The sequence below is a fragment of the Hirundo rustica genome, chromosome 7 (genome assembly GCF_015227805.2).
Source record: "Hirundo rustica isolate bHirRus1 chromosome 7, bHirRus1.pri.v3, whole genome shotgun sequence".
Lineage (NCBI taxonomy): Eukaryota > Metazoa > Chordata > Aves > Passeriformes > Hirundinidae > Hirundo > Hirundo rustica.
Window position 1 is genome coordinate 19,036,764 of NC_053456.1, and position 27,543 is coordinate 19,064,306.

The 27,543-nt window shown below is 40.9% G+C and overlaps 1 protein-coding gene across 4 annotated transcripts in view; it reads left to right on the forward strand.

Moving 5' to 3' along the window:
• The window catches only part of CERS6 (ceramide synthase 6), a 99,173-nt gene that overhangs the window by 61,682 nt on the left and 9,948 nt on the right, over positions 1-27,543 (forward strand). For 3 of the 4 annotated variants that reach the window (XR_005701745.2, XM_040070207.2, XM_040070206.2), the window contains exons 5-8: positions 2,729-2,779; positions 5,704-5,796; positions 10,977-11,105; positions 14,498-14,604. Coding sequence is in view for 3 of the 4 variants with exons in the window: in XM_040070207.2 (XP_039926141.1) it covers positions 2,729-2,779; positions 5,704-5,796; positions 10,977-11,105; positions 14,498-14,604 (380 nt within the window). In the remaining variant the exon portion in view is untranslated. Of the gene's footprint in view, positions 1-2,728; positions 2,780-5,703; positions 5,797-10,976; positions 11,106-14,497; positions 14,605-17,287; positions 18,068-27,543 lie in introns of those variants that run through there. The other variant, XM_040070208.2, reaches the window with a different exon arrangement.

Sequence of the window (27,543 nt, forward strand, 5' to 3'; positions counted from 1 at the left end):
AGAGGAAAATGAATGTATTTTTTTGTACATTATATGCAGAAGCAAATATTTTCATGGATATATATGCTCCTTAAGAGTGAAAGGCTACAGTAGTTACAGTTATGCAGATCTTCATTGAAATAAGATGGAGAAGGAAGCTCAGGATCATTGTGGAGTTTGTATCTAAGAGACTAACTTATTGAAAAAGCTCTTGGGTTTACCATACATGGATGGAGTAATTTTAATAGTAGAACATAGGAAACAGAGGAAAGTAAGGAAGGATGCATTTTGTGTTGGTAATCTTTCTTTCTAATGTCAGCAGCCATCCAGCATACCATGCCAAGAGGATGCAGGTGTTGCAGGGAAAAAAAAAAATGAGCAATTCAAATTACCTCTAAGCAAGTGCTTATTCAACCAAGTGATGTGCAAGAGGAATGTTTATTAATACATTGAAATAGAAAACAATTGCTATAATCCCTAGCCATAATTGGGGGAAAATGAGCATTGAGGTGCTATTTAATTTAAGCAAGTAGAAATGCACAACCCCCCCCCCCCCCCACCCAATGACACAAAATCTAACCAAAAAAACTGCTACCCATCACCCCAAACCCCCTGTTAATTATGAATAATTGTCCTTCTGCTAATGCTGTGAAAGGTGATGTTGACTAAAAGGCTATCAGTTTCCGTTCCTGGATAATAAATCACTTGAGCCCTGGAATGCTGGTTGTAGATCCCTCATGATTAATCCACCTTTCACCAGTGGGTCTAGGTCTCACACTGCAGCCTGTCTGAGCTTTTTTGAGATTGTTGCTTCCTACTGAAGCCTCTTCAGAGTATTTGACATTTGTGAGGTTCACAGAGGACTAAATAAGATGCTTCTTGGTCCAGCTTTAACTGTGGTTTACATATAGATGTTGAGTGCAGTCTAGGGTTGTGCTTATTGTGGAGGTCAGAGAGGAAGGCTGTGCTTAAACCAAGCTCTTCCTCTACCTCTTCCCTAAAACCCTCCAGGAGCTCTTCCTCTACCTTTTCCCTAAAACCCTCCAGGACAAGCATAACCAAAGTGCCCTTCTGCTAAAGCTGGTAAGAGCACCTTAGAGATGCCAAGGCAAGTCAGGGGGAGGGGAGGAAGGAAGGGTAAGCAGGTGGTGTAGGAGCCCTGCTATTTTAGGCACTCTTGCCCACAGAGGATCCATTAGGTTTCCAAAAAGCTACTCAGAAGCATTTTGTCCGAGATGGCAGCGTGGCTTTCTGAGCCTTATGTGGCTCAGAAGGGGAATATCTTCTGCTGTATTGGTCTTTGAGGCTTAATGCATACATTATTCGTCAGCTGTGATACCCTTTAGGGCTTTGTGGTTATAGGTTCATCAAGTAATGTTGCCTATTTTATTTAGCAAACAGCATTTTAATTGCACATAAACCTGTGTATCTGTAGCTCCTGCAGCAAGCATTGCTATGAAGAAGCCTTAAGATGTCATAATATTTGAAAGAAAAAATATGCATTTTTTTTACTAGGGCCTGTAATTTAGGCAGCAAAATAATTGGAGAGGTAGCATCTCTTATCTTTTGTTGAATATGATATGAAAGACAGTTACAGCTTTTCAAACCTGGCTAAAACTATGAATTATCCTAGAATATTTGTGTAGATCTAATTTAGGCAGCTGTCAAACAGGAATATTTTAGATTCTTTATATTGTCTTGCAGAGATGCTATGACTTTTCCAAAGACTTCTTTTTATTGCATGAAATGAGAGAAATTTGTATAGCCAACTACTGTGGAGATGTTTGAACCAATTAATTGGTTCCATGAAGAAGTTCATTATAATGGAGTGAAGGATAAGTTTGAATGGATTTTAATCATTCTTACAGCATCCTTGAGAGAGGCATATCAGAAACCCTAGGAGGTCTGTTACTTCAAATGTTTTGTATACCTTTCAGGTTACTATAGGAATTATTCTTTGCCATTTCAGGAGCACTGGGGCCACGGGTGTGAAAATTTTATTTTATCTTCTTTTTCATTAAAGGGCATATTCAAAAATCCTTCCTACCTAGCCTGATACTCAGCTTTGGGCTTTAACATTCTGCTTAGTGTCTGGTTTTCTTGCTTTTACACTCACCCATTGTATTTTGGATGAGTCTGGTGTTGTGGTTTGCCCGAGCTGAGCTGCTCCACCTGATGGTGAAAACATGAACACCTTCTCTCAGCAGTGAGGATTTATTTGAAAAACTGTGATCTAGGGGAAGCATTTAATGATCTAAATGTATGCTGTGTGCTGCCTTAATCCAGGAGACTTACTAATGGTGTTCTGTCCCCTTTATACTTGAATGCAGAGCAGATAAGGCTATGTAAAGATGAAGGATGGATCCTATATGGAAGAATGCCTATGTATAAAGGCACGTGAAAGGAATCTTCTTTAAAATATTTAAGCAGGCTGAGGTCAAAATTTCCTGTGCTATTGAGAATATAGTGTGAGGTCTGACCATCCAAGCGTGAAATGGTTATTTTAATATCTGCACTCTTGCAAAAGTGAGGTCATGGGGTACAACAAAAACAGGCAAATTGCTCTAATTCATGCTGTGAAACTCTGAGAACAGTCTCCTTGTTGTATTTGGTTTTCATAGCCTCTATCAAAAAATGCAAATTCTAACCTGTTCTTATATTTTTGTCCTTCATTAGTATTAAATATATACACTTAACATAGCACAAGGGGGTGTGTACAGACCTTTGTTTTGCTTTTTCTTTCTTACAGACACCCTGGCTCTGGAATACCAGGCAGTGCTGGAGCGGGTATCCATATCAGGTAAAATTTACAGTGCTGTCTTAAAGCAAGTATGACACTTCTGCAGAGCTCTGGTTTTATTATGGTGGGGCTTTGTGCCAGTATGTTTGTGTTTCAGAACATTGCTAGATTCTACCCATCTAGCTTAAGTTCAAGATGGGAAAGATGAACATAGCTTTGACACCTGAATTCCACACATTAAATTCCAAAAGCTCCAGAGAAGAGTTTGCAGTTTAAGGAATTTAACATGTCTAGGGTCTATTTTCTTTTTTTTTTTTTTTTTCTGCTTCCCTAAAGAGCAGGAGAGGGGGAAGAAAAACCAATTGCCTGACTGGAAGGTGTGAAGAAGAGTATTGTCCGAAAAACACATGAATCCCTGTGAGAGTCAATAGCCCTTGACAGACTGAACAGAACTGTGTTTGAATGCTGCTCTTCTTGAAGGTTGTGTCTCCGCTGGAAATAGCTCAGTGGAGACAGTTCAGCAGAAATCTTGACCCGAGAAAGGTTGAAGGAATTTGGTCATGTAGCCTCAGAAGAAATAATGGCTTAAATTCCACCCGGAGACTGGAGGGTGAACTGAACAACATTAGGGAAGCAGCGGCAGTATTGAATGGGGGAAGTGCTGAAATGTAATCCCTCAGAAACTTTAGGTACAATTGCTTCTTAGATTGATATAGCTACAGTCACTGGTGCCTCTCAGCCCTGTTTCCTACTTTTTTTGTGTTATTACATGCAATAAGAGGTTGACTGAAAACAAAAGACATGAAGCTTAATGATTGAAGAGCATAAGTTTACCAGACTTAGGGAAGAACAAGGTCGTTTTGAAAGTCGGTTACAACTTTTAGAGTGTGGGAGCTAAAATTACTATACCTAACATCATTCTAGTAGTGGTGAGGGTCCAACATAAAGCAAATTGTCAAAATCATTATGAAAATCACTGTCTTGAAGATAAAAATGTCTACTGGGTGCTAATCAGGGCTAAGTACTGGTTTTTCAGTTTGTTCTGTGGGTTTTTTCCATAACTATATAAAATTTCTAATTTTTTGTTCGCTACAACTCCTTTGTAATTTACTCAACAATGCACTGCAGAAATCCAGCTGGACTTTACTGTAGATACAGTCAAATGGATCATTTGGGTGACAACACAGCCGTAAGCACAGGTTAACCTATTGAGGTTAAGTCTACAGCAAATTGGAACCGAACGTTTGAACTACTTTAAACACACTATTGATCCAAGAAAGAATCTGTGACATCTTTAGAATTGCCCTGCATTATCACTATGTATAGCTTTAGAAATACTAATGCAATTGTTAATAAAGCAGCTGACAATCTTCATTTTTTACTAGGAATTTTCCTCAGTGAGTTCCCTTGCAATAATGGGTATAATAGTTGCAGTTCATTGCAAGCTCTTACTTTCTTTCCCTTTTTTAAATACACGTAATTAAAAGTCTGTCGGCAGTCTCTCTAACTCAGAAAAGGGTTCTATTGGCCCAAGAGATGGCTTTAAAGGATGGATTTTGAGTTACACATATTTCATAAAGCATAAGCATATGTCTATATTAAAATAACACCCACAGAGCATTTCCTGGGAATCCAAGGACTGGCTTTCAGCTTCAAAGAACTTGTTTGCAAAAGGGAATGGGAATAAAAGATGCAACTGAAATACCTCTTTGTGATCGCAGCATGCAAAGCAACCGCTTGGAGACAAGAGATTTGCAGGGCAGAGATGTTCCTCAGCGAGAGCCCAAGGCCAAACCAAGGCCAAGAGCCCCTCTGCCTGTTTATTTCTTACTTTTTATACATTTGTGGGTCTGGCTGTGGATTGGCTTCTGGAGTTATCACCTCCCAGCTGAATGGCCAGACCAACTGTCAGTTACAATTGTTTTCAGGTTAGAAATATGCAAACAAAGGACGGGGAATGAAAAACAAAAGATTTGTTTATGTTACATGTGTGAGAAAAAGCAAAAACTGCTCCTAATATTGTACAGAAGCTGAAGAGACTGACTCCACCTTACGAACAATCAGAAAGCTTTAAAAAACTCAGAAAAACCAGGGTGACATCTCTTGCCAGTGGAAACAGCTCATTCCCTGCTTGGGTGAATAGTTGTGCCAGTGCAAGCTGCTCTAGGGATGATTTATCTAATCCCTTGGTAGATGCCCTCAGGAGCTGCATCTTTATCCAGTGTCCCTGTCTGTCACTGCCATGGAAGATGTGACTATGGTGACTATCGTTGAGGCACATTTGCATGGAAATTAGGAGTAGCTCCTAGGACTAGCTTTCTTGGGCTGAGGGTCAAAGAGTTTGTGTGCCAGCAGTTACCTTCTTTGAAGTTACCCCAGGGTGGTTTTGGTTGTGCATTATTTTTTTTATTTCTTTTACTTTGAAACAACTCTGTAACCATGTTGTATATCAGACAAGATGCTTGGATAAATTTATTTTATTTTCTTCTTTCCGAATGTTAATATGTGCCCAGAAAATTGTTAAATTCTTCAAAAGTAGGCATTTCTGTTATAAAGAGCCCTGCTCAAAGCTCACATTTTCGTCACGAGCAGATGAGATTATGTACTAGTGTTACTTTTTTCCTAGCCTAGTCTAGCATTGGTTTTTTGCTATGCTTTAAACCCACATTACAGCAAGATGTTTCGAGTAAAGTTTCAAAACAGACTTAGGGATACTCAGAATTTAGTTTGCTCTGGCTTCCAAAAGGACAACATCATAATTCTTGGTATTACACTATTGTCAGGGCTAAAACATTAGAAGAGAGTATGTTGGGAAACTTTATTTTTCCAGAGCCATCAAAGTTTGAAAGAGGCAGCCATCATAATTTTTTTCATATAGGATGCTTATGTATAATTCAATAATCGCCTGCAATTAAGCGTATAGACCACAGCTGCCTGTAATGTCAGTTAGACTCTATTAACCTTTTCTCATCTCCATCTTTCAGCCACTGATGCCTGACCTTCATTACTACTACATAGTTGAATTGTCATTCTACTGGTCCTTAATGTTTTCTCAATTCATTGATGTCAAAAGGAAGGTAAGAACAATGAGACTAAAAACACCTACAGCTTTAACATCTATCATTCTTTACTTGAGGAATACCTGTATTACATATGCACTGAACTGGAAATACTGTTCATTCAACTAAGATGTTTATCACTGAGAAACTGGGATGATAGTGGAGATGAGTTTAAATCAAGAATTATATTGACTAATATATGAAGCTGCAGGGGCCAAGTCTGTTTCTTATTTATATATAAATGACTTGTACTTGTTATCAGAAAAATTTATGGCAACCTGCTGTGGAAATAGGATGGGAGGTGAAGGTGGGGAAGTGGATCACTAACAGCCAAAGAACACCTCAGCCACAGCTTTGCGATGCTCGAACCCAGAGCACCAGATCTGAGTAGCGTCCCAAGCACCTGCTGTGTCTGAGAACGTGCAGTGACCATCTGAGAGCAGGGGCACAACATCTGCAGTGCAGTGATTGCAAGCCAAAAGCCTTTCATTATCAGCACCCAGCAGGGAACAGTATTTAGAAATGACCTATTAGATCACTCACCGTTCTGGACTGTGGAGACAGCTCTTTTTGTAGTGTAAGCAAAATTGATAACGAGGAGGATCAGATTGGAGAAATGCAGCTGTGCCCTGGTGTCACACAGTAAAACTGTTGGAATGCAGGCTGCCAAGGAAACCCACTGAGCTGAAAAATGTTAGTACTAAGGACTTAGAATACTTGACAAAAAGGAGTACAAGCTTGACAGAGACACCAATTCTTGCAGCACCATAGTAGTTCTCTTTTAAAAGAAGGCTTTGTTTAAAAAAATGTTGAAACCTTGTAATGCACCCAATATGCAATGTGTGGAACGGTGCACGTATGAAATAGAGATCTGTTTAACAGGAAGCAGGAAGTTTGCCAGCTAATATTGGGTGCTATTGTAATATTTCACAACTGGCTTGTATGGAGCAGATTAACAGTTCTCAGCCTGAGCGAGCTGATGTTTTCATGTTACAGTGAAAGGAATATTTTAATCTAAGTCTTGGTTTAAATATTTTAAATTCAGCAGCAGTGTCTGTGTTGTATTCTGGGATGGTCAGACGTGCCCAGGCAGTCTTGTGCACTGCAGTTCAGCCAAGTGCTTTTTTTCATGTAACCTTTTCAATTAGCTTTGTCTGAAGGAGAGGTGCAGTGTGTCCTTGCTGGAAGCAGCAGCCCTCAGCCCTGGCCTAACTCCAGCACTGCTCTTTTACTTACTGTAGGTCAAGAGAAGTGTACTTGCTGTTTTCTATCTCCATTTTATTCTCCTCTGATAGCAAACTGATGACTTCAAAAATTACTTCCAAGTTTTTTTTGACTTTCAAATACTTGTGTATCTTTATTTAAGTGTTACAAATTCCACCAGATTGTCTTTGCCTGACTGGAGGTGTGAGCAAACTAGGCTATTGCACAAACCTTCTGTCGGCATTAAGTCAGTGAACTGTGCGTATCAACTTTTACAATTTTATAATGGCATGCTTTTACCTTCATAAATATCTATTATGTTGCTGTAATGATATTCTCCCTTAAGGGTGTTCGTTTTCAAAGACTGAAGCTGAGTATGAATTGGTGTTTTTCCAGCTTCCCATGCTCTTGTTTTGTAAAACACTGGAAAAAAAAAATTATGGAAGTTTGTTAGTTTCACAAGCACCTTTAAAAACAGTGAGGCTTATTTACATGCTTTCTGGATACCTGATGTATTGTTTAATAGAAAAATATTTGACACGTGCATTTAAAGGAATGTGTAAAATTTTTACTCAGTTTTAATAGGTTTGTAGAAGGTCTAGAAAACCTTTCTGTGTATTCACACCTTTTAACTTCAAGCATTTGGCAACTCCTAGAGCTTCTGTGGTTTACTTTAAAAAAAATGACAGTTCACTCATTCCAAGAATAAAATGATCTGTAGCTGTTAATTTTCTTGAATACTGAATTTTGATTCTTGAAAATTTATACTATATTTTGCTATATTTTTCTATATTAGGATACTAGTTTTCTTTCTTTAAAGATACTTTTCTTGGTAAAGACACAGAGAATTAATATCTTTTGTTTCAGTGGAAGCAGTTTAGACTGCATATGTTTTGCAAACCTTTCCCTTTCCTTGTTGGTCTGTACTATCAGCCATGACGATGATATTTTGCCCTTCAGGGGCACTAATGCTCTGTGGCCTCTTGGCAGTTCAATGAGTGAGTGTGACACGTTAAACAAATGTGGGTGGCGGAGGCCTTCATTCCAAAGGGCTTGTCTACAAGTTGAGACCCGTGGGGTTTCTCTGCTGTCTGCCCTGTGTTCTTCCCGTTGATGGTGTCTAGAATAGCTTCTTTCTCCTATTCTTAGCCACAGATTTTCTTAACATAGGCACATGACATTTTCCAGCAGTTACAACCAGAGGCTATGAATCTTCTGTAAATAAATACATCTTTCAGAAACATGCATAGGATTTGAAATACATTAACTAATAAACCCCCCAAAATTAAAAAGCCCATTCCTGTACAGCTACTCTTCCACTATATATGGGTGAAAGTGCTGGAGTATGCTGGGAGCACAGGTATCACTTGTAATCTATGTGTTCATTACCCTTGTGTATAACTAAAATCTTCATTACCCTCGTGTATAACTAAAATCTAACACGTAGCATCTTCAGAGCATCGTATTAATTAATGACTTCAAGAAATATCACAAACAGGAAAGAAACAATCCCAATAACAAAGCAGTCTTATTTATAGCATTGCTACTTTTTTCCAACAGTTTTCCACAGGTCAGTCCAACACTTCTGTTTCAGAGGTGGCAGAGTCACGTAACTGTTTCTTTTAAGAAATATTATTAGAGGAGTTCCCCAGATAGCATTTCTTTAAGAAGACTCATGCAAAGATGCAGAAGGCTGCTGCCCAAGAACATTAGGATTGCTTAGGAGTAATCCGTATTGTCGGGAATGCCCTGAAGAATATCCAAGAGGGACTAGAAATCTAGTACGTGTAGAACATGAATGTGTCAGCTGTGAAAACAGAGGAGATTTTCTACTTGACTCTTTGCCCCCTTAGGAGTGCCTATGTGCTAACATCATTGTATTTGGAAGGAAAATCGGGAACAGTGCCATAATCCGTGCAGGTGAAGGAGGTAAAGAGCTAGGCTGCAGTATGGCATAGGGCATATGGCCATATTAGCTTATTTCTAAGCCCATGGAATAAGGCAGGTGCTTGCCTGGTTTTATTATTGTGAATGGTCACCATGTGTGGGTTTGTAGTTACTGAAACAACTGAGATGCCATCCCCTTCTTTTCCCTTAGGACACTCATAAAGAGGAACAGCCTTTAATTGTCTTTTTCTTCTGTCTCTTTGAAGAAAATGGATTTAAAGCAATGGCTTGATATGACTGCTGAATGTATTTTATTGTGTTCCATGCTTCTAGGGGCCAGATAACCTGGCTGAGAAATGTTGGGTATATACTAAATGGGCATATGAGTCTGCTTTTAGTCTTTTTATCTTTTCTCCCCTCCCCTGCCCTCCTACCCTTCCTCAGTTTTGTGTTGAAGGTACTGGCAGTGCCTACTGAGGAGTAGGGAATAGGATCTTGCAGTACCTGATAGCATTAAACATAAGTAATGGGCTGGGAGCAGGTCCTGTCCCTCTTCAGTCAGTGAGGCTGCTCGAGCTGCAGGTTTTCCCATGGACTCCAGGTGTAGATTGCAGGGAAGGCACATGCTGGTACTGAGAGGCAGTGGCACTGCACATCCTTAAGAACAGTGGTGCCTGCTCCATTCCCAAAGAGAGCTGTGGGAGCCCTGTGCAGTTACACTTCTCAGCACTGAAGAGACAGTGCAGTCAGGGGCTGGAGCTGCTGCTTTTCCAGGGCTGCCCCTGTGTTAGTTGGAGCTCATGGAACTTTCCATAGAGAACCTCCTGCCCGACACAGGTACCTTCAGTTCCTTTGCCAACCAGGTGCTGCCCCTCTAGAGGCACAGTTTTAGTTTCTCTGTTGTGGGCCACTTAGCTGAGGACTACCACAGCTCAGCAAGACTGGCCCACAAAAGCTGTTATCCAAATTCCAGCTCCCAATGCATTTAGTGAGCAGGCTGCCTGAAGGAACTGCTTCTTTTGACTGCCTGGATCTCTCTCCTTTCTGACAGCTCTGCATGAGAGCCACTAGATCTGCTGGGAGCTGTGGTACAAACTTTGCATCTGGTGCATAGAGAAACTTCCCAGTTAAATGTTGCCTGTGATATTGTCTTAAGGGTTTTTATATCACTTTCTCAAAGCTGTGCAGGTACTTCAAATGCCAACAAAACTTCTTTTTTTCTGACTTGGTGCCTTGCTGAGAAGAGTCTCATCTCTGCAGGTCCTGTTCTCTTATTAATCCATCTGGGAGCATAGTCTGGGCAGGCAGGTTGTTCCCTCTGCTTTATCTGCCCCATGGCAAGTATTTGGGAATGCGATATTACTTATGGGAGTATCACTGCTCTCAGTTTTTTCAATAGAAAATAGTATTCTGTCCAAAAAACTGAGAGTTACTGATCTGGAGACCAGCTGGAGACCAGCTGAGACCTGCATAATTTGGGAGGCAGTGGATTAGAACCAGTTAGGAGGAGATGCACCAGCTCATTTGAAGACTTTTCTGACTCTGTTACAGTGTGAAGAAAAAGCACCTTGATTAAAAACAAACAAATAAAAGCCTGGGTCTGGGATTCTCTCAGTTGTCCTTGGCAGGTGCCTGTTGTCCTGGTGCACTGGAAATGTGTTTAACCTTCCTTTGTAGCTATTTTCTCTCTTCTGAATGGTGCATTATTTGGCCCTTGGTTATGCATATTGTTACAATCATAAGTTACTTGGTGCATAAAATGTGCGGTGGAATTTGATTTGCATGTACAAATGCCTTTTCAAAGTAACTTCAACTGCAAATGTTTACTTTTACCTAGGTTAAATTGCTGTGAACTGAGAAGTGTGGTCATTGCCTAGCTTTCAATAACATTTTTGCTTTTGGGTAACATACAATGATTATTTTATTCAGTCTAAATGAAATATAGACCAGGGTGTATAATGCACTTATATAGTAGATTTTTTTATAACATAAATGTAATGCTGGATTTAAGAAACACCCATCTATTTTTGTATATAAATACAGAATATCAGTGTTTGCTTCACTGGTTTTTTTGGTTTTGTGTCTTTTCCTTGCTTCTGCTGCTCTAGGATTTTGGAATCATGTTTACACATCACATTGTAACAGTCACCCTGATTACCTTCTCATATGTAACCAATTTGACGCGAGTGGGAACCTTGATCTTGTGTCTCCATGATGCGGCTGATATTGTCCTAGAGGTGAGATAATTCTTATGTCATCCTGTCAGTAGGGAGAATCTTTTTGCTGTGCAGAACAAGTGTTTCCTAAGCCAGTTCAAGATGGTAATGGTGATTAATATAGTGCATTTCCTTGCTTAAATACCTTGTGCTTGTGGCAGCGCATGTTTCTGATTTCAGACTAGTTTATCCCTCGACACGTTGCTTGTACAGAGCAGAGAGTGGTAATGCATTGCATGCTGGGGAGAGTTACCTGCAGATTTTAAATACAACATGGCAAAATCAAAAGCTAAAGTTGCAAAATCTGAAAAGTGGTGAAAGTGGGTCCCCTGGTTCTTAACCCCTGTAACATGGTGTGTGGGGCAATAACCCCACCTCCAAAAGAATCAAGGTGTCACGATGTTTCTGTTCTGCTTTGCTGGGCAGAGGGTGTTTTGATGATTTAGTGCCTTATTTGGCTGTGGCCAGTGAGCTGACCTCTGATTTTCCAGGTTCCTATGCCTCTGGTTCCCAGTACTAGCACTAAGCAGTTGTATTTGGAGAAGAAGGGATGATTGAAATTCTTTAATGTCAAGATGGTCTGTAACTTCTGTAGTGACAACTTAGAGATGTCGTCATCCTTTATCTGGATCAGTTACTAGACAGCTCTGGGTCATCTGGAATTTGGCTGTCTCTGAACTCTCCTCCAAAGTTAATAACTATATTGTCCGAAATTATTTTTTATTCAAGTACCTGCAAGGTTACCTGTTATGCAAGAATACAGACTCACTGCGTGAGTCATGTATTGCAAAATCAAGATCCTGCCATTCTGATTCAGTAGTGCTGTAAATATGGTTTTATTTTTTAATCTTTTTTAATCTAGAAGGCACATGGCTGCCTGAGATAGAAAGCAAAAGAGAATGTGAATTTTTCTTGATAAAAATAATCACATCTTTGCAAGTTAATTTTTTTGTTTTAGCAATATGTATAGCTAGCTGTGACTTCACCTAAATTTTCTTCATTCCTCTTTTCTCACCACCAGAAAGAAGTACTTAAAGATGTTTATTCTAGATCAGACCAGTGTCTGTGAAACTATAAAAACACTGGCAAGCAGCTGTACTAGGCCAGCTAAAACTTTCCCCTCTGTTCATTCACCAAGACAAAGAGGAATTGCTGGTATTCTCACCTGAGTTGCACACATTGACCAGATAGGCTTTCTCTTGAGCCACATGCTTAAGTGGTCTTTCTAGTTAATTCCTTCAGTCTGGAAATTCTGCTGGGCTGTGGGTCACAACACTGGTACCGTATGAGAGGAGATGGTCTCTTGCACCCTGCTGACATTACTAAGGGGAAAGTCAGTGCAGAGGAAAAAACTATCAAACTGCAAAAGAAGTTGGTTAAATATCTTGTCATGATGGGTCAGTTGTGCACCTGACCTGTGCTACCTATTACATATTTGTAAAAATGAAAAGCTATTTCTGTCCATCTTTCGTCCATGTTTCATTTCATAATGAAACACATCCACTGGAAAGCAGGAACGCACCATTTTTTGTTATTCTCATTGCAAAATGTCGTGTGCATTGGTGGGAATACTGGAGGTGAGATTTTTCCCACAGGTCTTAAGGTGTCTGGAAGTATGGAAGAACCATGGTAGGATTTTTAAGAAAATTTAATGCTGTGTTACTCAGTTGTAGTCATGGTTTTTCAACTCAGAAGATAGTGTTCTATTGTCTTAGGCGGCCAAATTTCATGCAACAACTAGATATTCCTTTTTTTTTTTTTTTGTAGTCTTCCTTTATCTTTATAATTTGTAGAATTATTACAGTTTGTTATTTGAGAACTGATATTGAGAACCGATGTCCCAATAGCTGTACTGTTTTGAGAAATGACATGATATTACAAGTTGCTATAGTAATATCAGCTTCATGGACTATGAAATCAGTTTTTTAGATTGCCACCATGGAAATACATCCAGAATTCCTGGACTGAATTTTCCATCATCTGAAAAGCAAGGACATTCCTAATGCTTCTGCTTTGTATGTTGGCACCAAAGTGTTCTCTTTTCTTTCAAACTAGGCTGTGAGTACAAACTGCTAGGAAAGTCATTTGTGTCCTCTAGAAAATCGGGCTGATTCAGAAGGGTTATGTTTTCTTCACAGCACTGGTGGCTTTCCTTGTGTTCTGGGAGCTTCTTAACTTGGTTTCTTTCATGAGAAATATTCTTCATTTCAGGTTTTTAGTGGGAACATTGTAGAAATTGGGTGACATCCAAAAGTGCAGGTTTGGTTTTGGCAGCCAGATTATCTGTTTCTCTGGTTTGAATTCTGCATTCAGAATCATATTCTGTATGCATAGTTTTGATAATTTTGCTCCCTCTTAGCACTCTGGAAATCTTGCACAAGTATCTTCTGGGATACTGGGAGCAGGTTCCCTCAGAAAGGAGCTTTGAAAGGGTTCCCAGTGCCTTTAATGGACACAAAAGGTTCCCAGTGCCTTAAGTGGACTCTCTGGATACATTTGATAGAAAGCATAAGAAAGACTGTCCCTATGTCAAAGTAGATGTCATTTTAAAATAATTAACTGCTTGCACACGTTAACGCTGTGGAAGCAGCACAGACATTTTAAAACAAGCTTCCTTCCCTAGGTATCATTTTCTTCAGGAGAAAAAGGGTAAAGAAACTTCTGGGAAGATTAGTGTTTTAATGAGCATTTTCAGAGAAGAGTAATGAATTAGTGAGTCCTTCACTGGGAAAGAGTTAGAAGACTGCATGAAGACAAGTGAGAAAAGCATGTAAATATAAGCATAAGGCAACAAGTTAGAAGGCAGAAGCTGAAAAGAGAGCCTTGGAAAAAGATTTGAAGGGGAGGGGTATAATCTTTGGAGTGGAAACTATTCTGTATAGACAGAAAAGGAAGAAGAGATGCTTTAGAAAAATGTAGTATATCGGGTGTACTGGAGGAATTGAGACAAAGTTTAGGTATAGCAGCTACTAGAAGGTCAGAGAGCATGGGGCACATGGATGGTGAAAATGCCAGTGGAGCATACAGGAAAAGTGAGAGATAACCAGGTAAAAAGGTTGGGGACAAAGACACCATAAACACACTGGTGTTCAGTTAAAGGTTTAGAAGAGTTTTGCGAATCTGAAATGGTAGAATCTAAAAAATGAAATTGAGTGGAAAATAAATTAAATACATACTCTAGTTTTATGCAGTCTGGGGTTTTTTTTTGTTTTTGTTTTGTTTTGTTTTGTTTTAACCAAAGAAGGTATTTTCCAGCTGCTTTGAGGAGTTCCAAGATTATTGTGAGGTGGCCCAGTGAAAAATGTTAGTGATTTCATAAAAATTTGATTTCTTCTTTTTCTTACAGCTTATACACAGTACAAAAGAGCTCAGTTGTCCTCATGGAAGTAAAGAGACATCTTTTTCTTTTGCAGGCTGCCAAAATGGCAAACTATTGCAAGTGTCAAAAACTGAGTGACCTTCTGTTCCTTACATTTGCTGTTGTCTTCATTGTCAGTAGGCTTGGCATATATCCCTTATGGTGAGTAAGGACATTGTTTTCCTGAAATGCTAGGCACCAAACAAGCTTGGAAATAACTATGTTATAATTGAACATGATTCATTGCCATTACTCTGTTTCCCAAAGCACCAGGGAGAGTTTTAGACATAACCAGGTGCTGAAATAGCCTATTTGCTGGAGTGCCATTTTGTTTACTGTGTGCTAGATGAGAACAATCTGGGGCTTCTGGTTTTAAGGTAGAAGTGGGTTGGAGACAGCATAGCTTCAGACTAGCAGGTGGCTGACTGTGTTGGCAAGAAATGAGAGGAAAATCAAATTATTAGTCACCAAAAAAACTGATCAGCAGCTAAGCTTGAAGCTAAGATATTCTCAATAGCTTTCAGTGCACACTTCATGAACACTTTCAGCTTGAAGAAAAACACAGTGGAATAAGTAAAGTCTGACCAGCTGAAATTGGTATAAGGATGTTATTGCCATGCAGATTGCAGTACTGCAGGCTACTCCTTTTCCAGCTCTCCTTCGAATTGGGGTTCCTGGGGCAGCTGGGTAACACATATATCTAGAAGGTAGTGACACAGCTCTTACTGTGTCACATCTCACATCTTCCCAGGCAGTCAGCTGCTTGTGTCTGCACACACTCTTGTGGGTACGCTGACATGAATGCACACGGACTGAACACAGGCTAGGATCTTCTGCATCCAGGGGGCAGATGGCTAATTAGGAAACACATGGATGTACTTCATTGTAAAAGTGCATTAAAGTTTTTCTGCAACTCGTGCACTATATATGAGGAAGGCTGAGAGAAGGTATTGGCCTTGGCTCGCTTCTATTCTGGATCCTTTCTTTCTTATAAACAGAACTAGCACAGATTTGTAGGAAAGTAAGAGAGGTGTTTCATTGCAAGAAGATAACAGTGACAGTTTTGTTCTTGGGAAGCACCAAGAATGCTAGAAATGGTATCCTTCAGAGAGTTTATTACTCTCAACAGAGGTAGATTACTACCGAGCTCCTTATTCAGATATGCAGAGGATTTACAGATGCCATTGTCAACCTCCCTGCTACAGTTTCTTTTCCAAACCTCTCTAATGATACCTCTTTGAGGTTTTGTTAATATGAATAGGGTAAGACCAAGAAGCCCTTAGGCAGCTCTGTCACCAGCTCCATTTAACCCTACAATGTAGAAGTCTCGTTTGGCATTTGATGACTCCAAAGATATTATCATAATGCCTGGTCCCTCCCTGCTGTGCTGTGAGTTGGTGAACAAACATGGCGAAACATGAAAATGGATAGACACACAAACTGCATGTTTAGAAACACTTATTATTTTCTTCAAGGAGCATTTTTTTTCTTTCTTAAACGGTTTTGGTTCCCTTGCTCAGTCCTTCCTTGAAGCAACTGGGCTATTCACTGAATTTCTGTAAATGAAATAGGCTAGCTTTTCTACTTACGTGATCTCAAGATAGAAAAATGGTGGCATTCTTGCTCACAGTATATCACCAGTCCCTTGCTTTCTGTTTTATGTTGAGGAATGGAGGGAGGACCCCATTTCACCAATGCATCTCTGCCACTGGAGACTGCAGTACATGACTGTGCTTAAGGGAAGGCTCAGTCAGATGAGGACTGGATGGGTTTGCAAAGGGGAAATCATACTTGGCCAACCTGATAACCTTCTATGATGAAATTACTGGCTTGTAATTACATAATTACTGGATGATTGGGCAGAGTGCACCCTCAGGAAGTTTGCTCATGTTCCAACCTGTGAGGAATGGCTGATACACCACAGGGCTGTGCTGCCATCCAAAGGGAAGGAATCTCAACAGGCTGGAGATACAGCCAACAGGAACCTCAGAAGTTCAGCAAAAGCAGTGCAGGGCCCTGCACCAGTATTTTCTGGGGGCTGCCCACCAGGAAAGCAGCTTTGCACCAGAGGAACCGGGGGTTCCAGTGGACACCAAGGTGAACATGAGCCAGCTCTGTGCCCCTGTGGTAACAAAGGCTGGTGGGAGCTGGGCTGCATTAGGAGGGGTGTGGGCAGCAGGCTGAGAAAGGCGGCCTTTCCTTTCCACCAGCCCTGGTGAGGCCACACGGAGAGCACTGGGTCCGGTTCTGGCCTCCCCAGCACCAGAGAGGCACAGAGCTACTGCAAACAGCCCAGCAAAGGCACCAGGATTGATCAGGGGGCTGGAGCACCTCTCACGTGCGGGAAGGCTGAGACGGGCGGGACGGTTTAGCACAGAAAAGAGAAAGCTCAAAAGAGATATTATCAATATAGAAATACGTGAAGGGAGAGTGCAAAGAAAATGGAGCCAGGGATTGTCCATTGACAGGAATGCAGCAGCTGACAGTGTGTTGTGTATCCCCCACAACCAGAGTGGTTACCCTGGTGATCCCTCTGCCTTGTCATGGTTTAACCCCAGCTACCAACAAAGCCCCACGAAGCTGCTCACTCACTTCCCACCAGTGAAATGGAGAGAATCAGGAGGGTAGAAGAGAGAGGACTCGTGAGCTGAGATAAAAACAGTTCAGTAAGTTAAGGCAAGAGCTGTGCACACAAGCAAAGCCAAACAAGGCTTTTATCCACGCCTTCCTGTGGGCTGGTGGGTGTTCAGCCATCTCCAGGACAGCAGGGCTCTATGTGGAATGGTGACCCGGGAAATGCAAACACCAACACTCTAAATGGGATCCCCTTCCTCCTTCTTCCCAGGTTTGTAAAGCTGAGCAAGACACCATATGGTGTGGAGTATCCCTGGGGACAGCTGTCCCACCTGTGTCCCCTTCTAACTCCTTGTGCACCTCTATTCTCCTCACTGAGGGCTGTGTGAGGAGCAGAAAATGCTTTTGCTCTCTGTGAGCACTGCTCAACAATAACAGAAACATCCTGGAATTACCAATTACAAATTACTGTTTCCAGCACAAATCCAGAATATAGCCCTGTACTACCAACCATGAAGAAAACTAAGTCTATGCCAGTCCAAACCAGCATATCCCTTAATCAATGAAAAATACACTTCTTTATTTGAATATACAAATACTTCAGTGTGGTATATATGATCTTTGATTTTTCAAGACTGTTTTATTTCCAGACCAAAGCCTTGATGTGTGTATTCCTTATGGCTACCCTTAGAATACAGCCAGAGGCAGTTTCATTGTTCTCAGCTGTGCTGTGGGCAATGCATGTGGGAGTCAAAGTTAGCAGGGATGAACCATGGGATACATGAGCTTGTGTCTCCCAAATCCTTTTCCTCTATAAAGCAGCAATTCTGAATCTTCAGCCCTATTAGTTTGCATGTCAGCAAAGATGACTCACTGGAGTGGCAGCAGGCCAGGAAGTATAGTTTTGCTCTCCTTTGCTGAAAATTCAAAATAGCAAAATTTGGTGCCTGATTAATATTACATAAATATGCAAATTTTTCTAGCATAAAAGCTGAGTGGTATAAAACCAGTGTGCATGTAATGTAAAAGCAAGGCTGTAATTTATAAGAAAACGTCCCCCACACAGGAAGGTGAATACCCGAGACAGGCTTGCAGAGACGTCACTTCCGAAGCGCTGGTGTGCTGCTTTGCACAAGTGACATTTAATTTTGCATAAAGGTGCTAATAAAGAATTCAGAGTGTATCAAATGCTGTTGTTTGCGGGGTGTTTAACAGCGGGGTTAAGACAAAAGAAACTGGCAATTAGGTATATATTTAGCAGTCTTTCTGCAGGCATCTGGAGTTCATTTCAGCAATAATTCAAAAACCCCAGGATACTTTCTGCCTCCTGCTGCTAAGCGAATGTAGGAGTAAAGCTGCTATTTTCACTGACAAGACATTCTGCTTGCGAAATTCTCCCACTTGCACATAATCACTGTTCTAGCAAATTACAACATAGAACACAACTCTCCATGAGTCAGGGGGAACATGATGCCTTCTCAGGTGTTACAGGATTGTATGGAGAATGAATGCAATCTCAACCAAAAAATTAGTATAAATTACGTGAGCCCTTGGCTAGTCTAATCAGGCTGGCTAAAGCAGTTCCTTCAAGCCCGTGGGGAAGCTGGGCTTATATTTATTTACCAGGTTAAGGCACCAAGCCAGTGAAATTCAGGCTCTTTCAGATTGCTCTGCCTCGTTACTAGCATGCCGTTTTTCTGAGTTTTTCACTTCTTCTGTTTACTTGTATAATGAGTTGTATTGTCTGGGAGGTAAAAACCTGTGTTTTAGGGAAGTGTTGCTGACAAGTACTGCTGTCAAAAGGGGAGGACACAAGCAAACAGCCTTGGCATTCATGTGACCGGTGAGGTTTCAGCATGCACATACTACATACATGCACTGAGAAATGTAAAATAGTGCTTCAACGGTGCAGATTTAAATGAAAGCCTGATTGAAGCAGATTATAAGGAGAAGAGGTCATGTTCTGCATGTGCTGTCCCCAGGTTCTCATCCAGGCAAATTTGGTATAATCTAGGTAGTCTGTATTATGCCCTTCTGTGCTTGATCTCTTTGTACAATGTCAGTGTCCAGAGTATTGTATCACATTAAAAACTGAGAAGATGGACAGTCAACTACTCTGATTAGTTGGTGTAGTCTTGTTTGGTGTCAGTCGGTACATCTTAGCTGGATCCTCTGTTTGTGAGTCTGTTTGGAAATGTTCTGGAGAAAAAAAAAATGGAAAAATAGTTCTCACTGTTAAAATTCAAAGTTGTTTCAGGTGTATGTCTCCTCATCAACTGCAGTGTATGGCTACTAAATGAGTTTTTGGTGCCTATGTACCTTATATAAGTATGGGTCAGCCAATCCTCAGAAGAACCACTTTACTCCTTGCTATTCTTTCATTTTTAAAGCTTGTTAATGACTGTACACACAGTGTGGCTCATGGCTGATATCTAATTGCCTTTACGTGGCAGTGAGTATCTGCATGAACCAGACAAGCCTGGTGTGATTCTTCATGAGTTACAATTAACTTCTGTTCACCGTGGTGAGCTGTAACGAGCTGTAGTTCCTTATTGCCAGACTTGCAGTCATCTCTGCATGACTGGCAGAATAGCTCCTCCTGAGTTCCACCACTGGCTGAACACTGGTGTGGGGCATAGCCCTGTCCTTGGTGCACATGCTGTGTTTCCAAATAATGATACAGTATTGACAGTTTGCACTGTTCTCCTTCCTTTCCTTTATCCTGAAATCAGCTTCCCTCTGAGCAAATAGGGGGCAGTGCAGAACCCCATAAGAAGCAGCTGCTACAAAGCTTTGCTGATCCTCTCTTTTTCCTAGTTTGGTTCTTTAGCTGATATTGACTGGGTTTTTACAGCTCTTAACCAACCAGCAGTGAAGCTGAATTGTTGTCTTCCATGCTGATTTTCTTTCCTGGCACGTTTTCTCCTGATTGGCCCTTGGAGTATGTGTGTTGTGTGGGAAGACAGCATGTGGACCCCAGCAGAGTCACCCTGCTTCACTCCTCTGAACACACTGGAGAAGCAGAGAGCTCCAACCTACCTTTAAAAGCACCCTACAGTGCCAAAGCAATACGTGGGCAGTAGTTAAAGCAAGAGTCCTGGTCGGTTACATCACATAGTAAGAAATCAGGTAGCCAGCTGAATCCCAGCTGCCCAGACCTTGTCTGCACTCTGAATGAACACAGTTGTTTTGCAACGGTTTTAGTTATTCTAAATTATTGTTCTAATAAATTATTCTAATTCTTGTTGGATTGTAAACCTTTCTAGCCTAGCTAGTATAATAAAATAACTTTTTTATTAAGATAATCTCTTCTGACACTGTCTCAAGCTCATTTTGCTCAGAATATTGTCTAAACCAGAGCACAATCATAAGCTGCTTGTGGGTAGCATATACTGAAAGAATAAATTATGATTTTAATACTTGATTCCTGATGCTATTCATACTGTCATTGAGTGAATGCTGTAGAACTAACAAAAATTATCTGATGTGCTTACATTTCAGTCTGTTTATAGTTTCAGCAAGCAAATTATAATCAATCAGTTTATCAAGAGCATTTAATAACAAGGTTTTGGCAAACTAACAATAGTATATTCAAAGAACTCATAGACTTCAATTTATGGATTAAAAAGAAGGTTTAATTAACTAAGTCTCTATAAATTTACTCACAACTCTTGTCTTACTCTTTAGCTGAGCATATATAATGTTGTCGTCCCATCTGCTTCTAACAAAACATTATCAGATGTTATCCTTGCTAATGCCTAGTTATTTTATTTCCTCAAATTTTTTGCAGCATTTATGAACTCAGGCCTCTGGGGTTTTACAAGAAGCAAGGATGAAATCTTTGGAGTACCAGGTTAATACTGATCCAGCTATTTACAGGGAAGCTATAAGAAATGGAAAGGTTAGAAGTGTCATTCACCATTAGGGGCTTGCAATGTAAATAACAAAAAGTGGCATTTGCTCAGTGTTGCCGCTTTTAAAATTTTCATGTGATGACAGCAGGAAAAAATTATATGAAAAAATATTTCATCAGACTTTCAAAACTGTTCTTATCCTTGTTTTTAGTTTCTACAAATCGTATTCTGTGGTTATAATAATGCTTTCTGTTGTCAAGGATAGCCTATCCAGTCAGTGTTCTTACTTCTCCTTTTATTAAGAAAACTGTCCTGTCTAAAACCTGTGCTCCAACTGGAAACAGATCAGGTACCTGTGCAGTGGCACTTCTCTTGCTTGGAATTTTTCTGCCAAGCATAAATGTGTCAGGGCAAGGGAAGCAGCATGGGTGTTTTTCTCGTGGCCAGACATCTTAGCCACTTTAAAATCTGCTCAGGTAGGTAGTTTGAACTTGTGCAAACATTCTGCCTCTTCTCATCCCCTTCTCTATTAGAGATATCTTAAGCACCAGAGTTTGCTGTTACTGGCACATATTTTGTGATGCTACAGCGTCAATACAAAACCAAAATGATGCTACTGCAAGCTTCTGACAAATGTGGGATGTAAAGACCATAGCTATGCAAAAGCAGGGGAATAAATTAATTTACCAGCTTGAAATAGTAAATGATTTTTGAATAGCATGATCAACAGCCACGATGGAGCTGGCATCTTGTTCATGTTTAGCTAGGAGGAGGTCATTGTGGCTGAACACCTTGGGAGAAGCCCAGCCCCCATGTAAGTGAGCACATTCTGTAGGTTTCATTGTTGTTGCACAATAGCAGGGTCTGACCTGTAATATCTCTGAAACTGTAGATAATTATTAAGAAAATTGGATTGAACTGAAAACAGTTTAGGGATGATTTAACAGGCATTGATGTGGCATGTAGTTAAACACAACTGCACTTAGTTTTAGTCAACAGAAAGGGGCATGAGGAAGGCTTTTTTATACTCAGATACTCTGTTTTGCAAAGACTGGAAACTATAGTTTACATGAAAAGCTTTTCCTCTTTAAAAAATCTGAAAATCTTCAGGCACATATAGAACTTTTACATGAGCAACAGAGAACACATATCAAGATCCATTTGCCCGAGTTTCATGTTATTCATCAAAGAGTAAAAGCATAGCATAGTTCCTCAGTACTTGTGAGTTATCATGGACCTTTACATTTTGCCAGAACACATTACTGGTACAACATATTTCGGAGTATAAGCACGTTCTGCTAAGAAATTTGAATTCTCTCCATATCCTGATGTCTACTGAAGGACTCTTCTGAGGTTTGAGTTTGGATTGTGAAAGTGTCTATGACCTTGTATCTTTGGTTTTTTTCTGTCCACAAGAGTGTAAATGCTACTATTCATACGAGTGGCTGCAAAATCAGCTAATGGGCAGTAACTGCTGATGAGAAGGAATTGAGTGAAAAGCACAGCTGAAACCAGGACAGTGACAGCTTGATCAGATCTCTTCTACAGTGCATCTAACATGAATAATTTCCTGCCTGCTCCATCATTTTAGTTAAGTAATTGGAAATCCTATTGATCTGCACACAGGGCTTAAAATAACACAGTCTCAGTGGCAGGGCTGTAATTTCTGCAAAGATATATTGTTCCTGATTAGTGTTAGGGCAGGAGCCACCCATTCCCACAGCAGCTGAGCATGTATTAGTCCCATGTCAGGAAATCCTCTGATGCGAGGCTGCTGTGGGTGAGCAGAATGCCACGTGGTGGTGACCTCACTGATAAAATTGAAGTGTGTGGATTTAATGTTGCTCTAAATACTGACTCAATAGTTTATATTCTTTCTGTCCCTGCATTTTGCAGAGATCTTTCATCAGCTCTCTAAAAGAAGTAGGGTAATGAGCATCACCAACCAAACAATCTAATGAATCAGTCTGAGACGCTGTTGAAAGATCACCTCTCTTTCTCTCCCAATCCTTCTATCCCTGCTTCATTGCTTCTGTGTGGGTGACTGGTTCATCTGGCTCTTCTCTGTTCACAGTGGGTCTCTGCTACTCCTCTCGTATTTGCCATGCGCTGATACTCTGGAGGGCTGAAAATGTAAGAGACGGCAGGATCTGAAAAGGGAAACAAGCTTGTTCTCCCACTCAGCGAGAACCAAGAAGCAGAACAGTGATATAGACACAGCAGCTGGCCAAGCTGAAACTCAGATGAAAAACTTGGCAGTATAGCCCTTATGTACTGGATTTGCTATAATTAAATATTTAGCTGCACTGCAGCTTGAGGACTCCAGTATATGGAGTGCTATAAACCAAAGTTTCCTCAATTTGTTGACTGTATATAAGTTCTGTTGTGTAGCACTGTCATTAAGAGTAACTGGGACAGGCTGGGATAGGAAATTCTATTAGATTTCAAAAAAGGTCTAAATCCCAGAGATGAATCTTGACCTCAGATGAAATGTATCTGATTTATCATCCTGTGGCTGATCAATATGTGCACATACACATGCTCTCACACTCCGCTTCTCTTCATTTATCTGTGGATCTCAGTGATTTTTTTTTCTACCTGTCAGTTTTATGGCATCTGTTAAGGAAGTAGTCCACAATGTTTTATAAACAAGCTAATAATTCTCACAGCATCTTTATGTGGCCAACAAGATGCGCCAATGCTTTGTGCCCATCTTAAAAAAAAAAGAGAACTGTGTAAAGAAATTTGAAAATTTCTTAGATCACATAAGTTAATATAACAGCTAAATCCACAATTTAGAACTAATGACTCTGTTCTCTGGTCATAGTCACTTTTTACAACATATAATGAAGAACAAATTACTATGTTTTGGGGCAGAAGTAAGTGCAATTGTTCAGTTTATTAAAGGAAAAATTACAAGAAAGGCAGAAACTTTGAAGCATTGTTGGTAGGAGTACTGTTGAGTTACTTGCACTAAATGGGATAATTAATGTAACTACATAATTGCATAAATGTAATTACCTATTTTCTTGGTAATGTATGCCATATTGAAAGGTGTCTCAATGCAGGTGTTACGGTGCCATCTAGAATACTGTTGTCTGCTGTACACATAATGGATATGAGACATTTATTCTGAAGTATTTAGGCAAGCTGGTATCATATTGTGCTGTCCTTGGTCATATCTGAGACTTCTGTCTATTGTGCTGTGTTAACAAAGTGCCTTTAATTCAGCATGTTGCAGCAGAATATGTTGGTCACTGGACAGTACTGCAGAAGGGAAGGTCATTTGCAGTAGCACTAATTTCAGCTGTACAGTTTCTGCTCCCATTGGATGTGATAATAGTGCCCATCATCCTGCTATGCACCTACTCCTTCCACATGATCCTCCTTTTCATGTGTTTTTTGTTCCTCTCAGGATCCTTTCAGAAGCAAACACAGCACATTTTTGTCAGTCCTCAGACAACAAAGATAAGGATTTTACTCTTCCACCCATTCCTCTCTTTCTTAATCTCTCCTCATCTCCAGGTTTTCCTTTCATCCTTGGGGCAAGACAAGGGATCAGTTTGCCAAGAGTTAGTAGCTGATGCCCAAGAGCCTGGATTTGGGCCCACTTAGCTGTGGGAAGGGAGTGTAATATTAATGAGTCAGTGTGGATCTGTTACCTCTAGTGTCCCAAGTACTGCTTTGCTGGCTAGATAAAGAGATAGAGACTAGAGGAAAAACCTGTGTTACTGTTGATGTGTTGCAGGTGATTTTTTAGTAGTTGTTGAAAATGTATTCATTTTATTCTGAGTATTTAATTACAGTGGTAATACAGTAAGTACAGGGTTATCTCTCCCAGTGGCTCAGATATTGTGGCAGCATTCCTGAAAAAATACCACAAATTTCTGTAAGAGTAGATTGGATCTTAAGTGGTGAATTCATTTTTATTTGCTTTCATCAGCCATACTGCCTAATTCAAGATATTAAACTGAGTGCTTCACACAGCCAGGTGCACAACCCTCCTTGGGATGCATTTAATGAGGGAAGAATACTTTCCATGAAATTGTGTTGTGTTCTCCAGCTATCAAAATCTTCCAGGGGCTCAGAGGAAAAACAGTCCAGAAATGATTCTCAAAAGCAGAAGCTAAAATGTTTCAAATTGCAAAGATCTGATAAATGCTGACAAAAGTTTTCAGAAAGGTAGAGCACTTGCAGCTTAAAGTAATTTTCCCCTGTGACATCAAGTCCAGCCTGCTTTAAGTCAGATACCCAAGAATCAGTGTTTCCACCATTCATTATGAAAAGCTGGGGTTTAACCACTGGAGAGTTTTGAAAAGTCCCAGCAAGTGTGTTTACAGATTTAAGTGCCTTTCTGAGTATTTGAATCTAAAATTTATTTGAATATACATCTTACAGGCAGTTTCTCCTCCATGTAATCCATTTTCATGCTGCTATTTCCAGTCCCTATTATTTGTGTAGTTGATTAAAATGCTTCCATTGAATACTTGTAGCAGTGAAAATTATGAGAAGAACATCTAACCTGTCTTCCCTCCCCCTCTTCTTCAGTCTCTAAAGTAGAATTTCTCTGTGTATTCTGACTCATAACCTTATGAATTTTCTCCCCATTTCAGACTTTTAATATGAAATAATTCATTTATTTTGAGAGTTTATTCACTTGCCTTCATTTTTTCTGTAGTTTTCTGTGTTACACTCAGCTTCTGCTCTGTCAGTGCTTAGACATAGCCTTAGCTCCATGGGAACACCTAGTCTGCACATCAGACCACTGAACCCTCTTAGCATTGCTGAACAATTAATAAGATCCTGTTTGCAGCTTTAGTGGAGAATTCCAGTCCTGTCCTTAGTTTGCCAGACATGAACAATTAGAAAGAAGCCTGCTTTTTTATTGAGGCTCATTTCTGTATTTAATACACAATATATGAGTCATTTGCACATGCAACTGTCTTTGGTACCTAAAGCACTCTTTCTGGCCTTGCTTCCTTCCTGACTTCTGCAAGAGTGGACTAGCTCATCTCTAATGCTGCTTTTTTTACTTGACTTCTGTGGAAGTCCCCAGAGACAAAATTTGGTCCAGTTAATAAAAATAGGAACAGAAACCTGCAGAAGCTTCATTTACAGTTCTGTAGCACTTAAAATTGTAGACATAAAGACAGTTGAGCGTAAACAGTGGTAACTTTATATTGCAGGAGTTGTTGATTTCCAGTTTGAATTTATATAATGGTTAGAACTGCAGTAAGCACTGGCGAAGTAGAACAGTTCTGACTTCACCTCTGTTTTAATATGATGAGTGTCCCCTTGAACTGTAAATGTAAAGTGGGGTGTTGCCGTGACAAATAGAACAAATTGCACAGAGCTGAGGCTGAAGAGTTCTACCCGACAGAAGCAATAATATGATGGTGTTTTTGCAAACTGGAAAACATTTTCTTCTGGTGTTCACACCATAAACAGAAGACAGCGCAAAAACACTGCTGTATAGGAAGGTTATAAAACATCAACTTCTGCAGTGTAAGAAGGCAAAAATAAAAAGGTAGAAGTACTATGAAATACCTCTACAGTATTAAGGCCAGTGTAATAGAAATCACTGGTTGATTTTTGACCCATAAATCATTACCACTAAACGGGATAGTCTGGATTTGTTGTCTGTACATATTTCTAGTGCGTAGTACTACTTGAACTGGTTTTTTGTTGCTGGAAAGGATTGTGGCAAATGTGCTTGCTTATCAAAAAGCTGAGGCCAGTACCCATAATGTCTCCACGGAGCTGTGCCGCCCTGGAGCCCGTGCGGGTCCCGGTGCCGCTCCCTTCCCGGGACGGTGCCCGAGCCCGAGCGGGGTCCCGGTGCCGCTCCCTTCCCGTGACGGTGCCCGAGCCCGAGCGTGTCCCGGTGCCGCTCCCTTCCCGGGACGGTGCCCGAGCCCGTGCGGGTCCCGGTGCCGCTCCCTTCCCGGGACGGTGCCCTGGAGCCCGTGCGTGTCCCGGTGCCGCTCCCTTCCCGGGACGGTGCCCGAGCCCGAGCGGGTCCCGGTGCCGCTCCCTTCCCGGGACGGTGCCCGAGCCCGAGCGGGTCCCGGTGCCGCTCCCTTCCCGGGACGGTGCCCGAGCCCGAGCGGGTCCCGGTGCCGCTCCCTTCCCGGGACGCTGCCCGAGTCCGCGGCGCTGGCCGTGCCCAACGCGCCATCTACTGACTGCATGGGCCATTTAGAACCGGCAGGGAGCAGAAAGCCAGGGCAGCTCTTAATGAACTTCTGCATCAGCGGGGGAAGGGGATGAAGGTTCACAAATCCCTGTATTGCCTTATTTTTCTCCCCCTAACTAAGAGCCGTTCCTAGATCGTTACTTGTTTTTAAAAATGCCATTGTTTCTGTTGTCTGTTCTCCGCTCTGCTCTCAGGCTGTTTGCTAAGATTGAAATCACCTGCTGTGGCAGAGATTTGGGCAGAAAGTTAGTGCTGTATTCACAAATCTTCAGAAGTCATTATAACATCAGTTTACTGCCTGCATCTGAAATGCTGATTCTCAAAAATTTGGTTCAAATGTCTAGAACTGCCTGAATTTCTTAGAATCCTAGAATGATTTGGGTTGCAAATCATTGGGTTGTCCCCTGCAATGAGCAGGGACATCTTCATCTAGATCAGATTGCTCAGAGCCGTGTCCAACCTGACCTTGAACGTCTG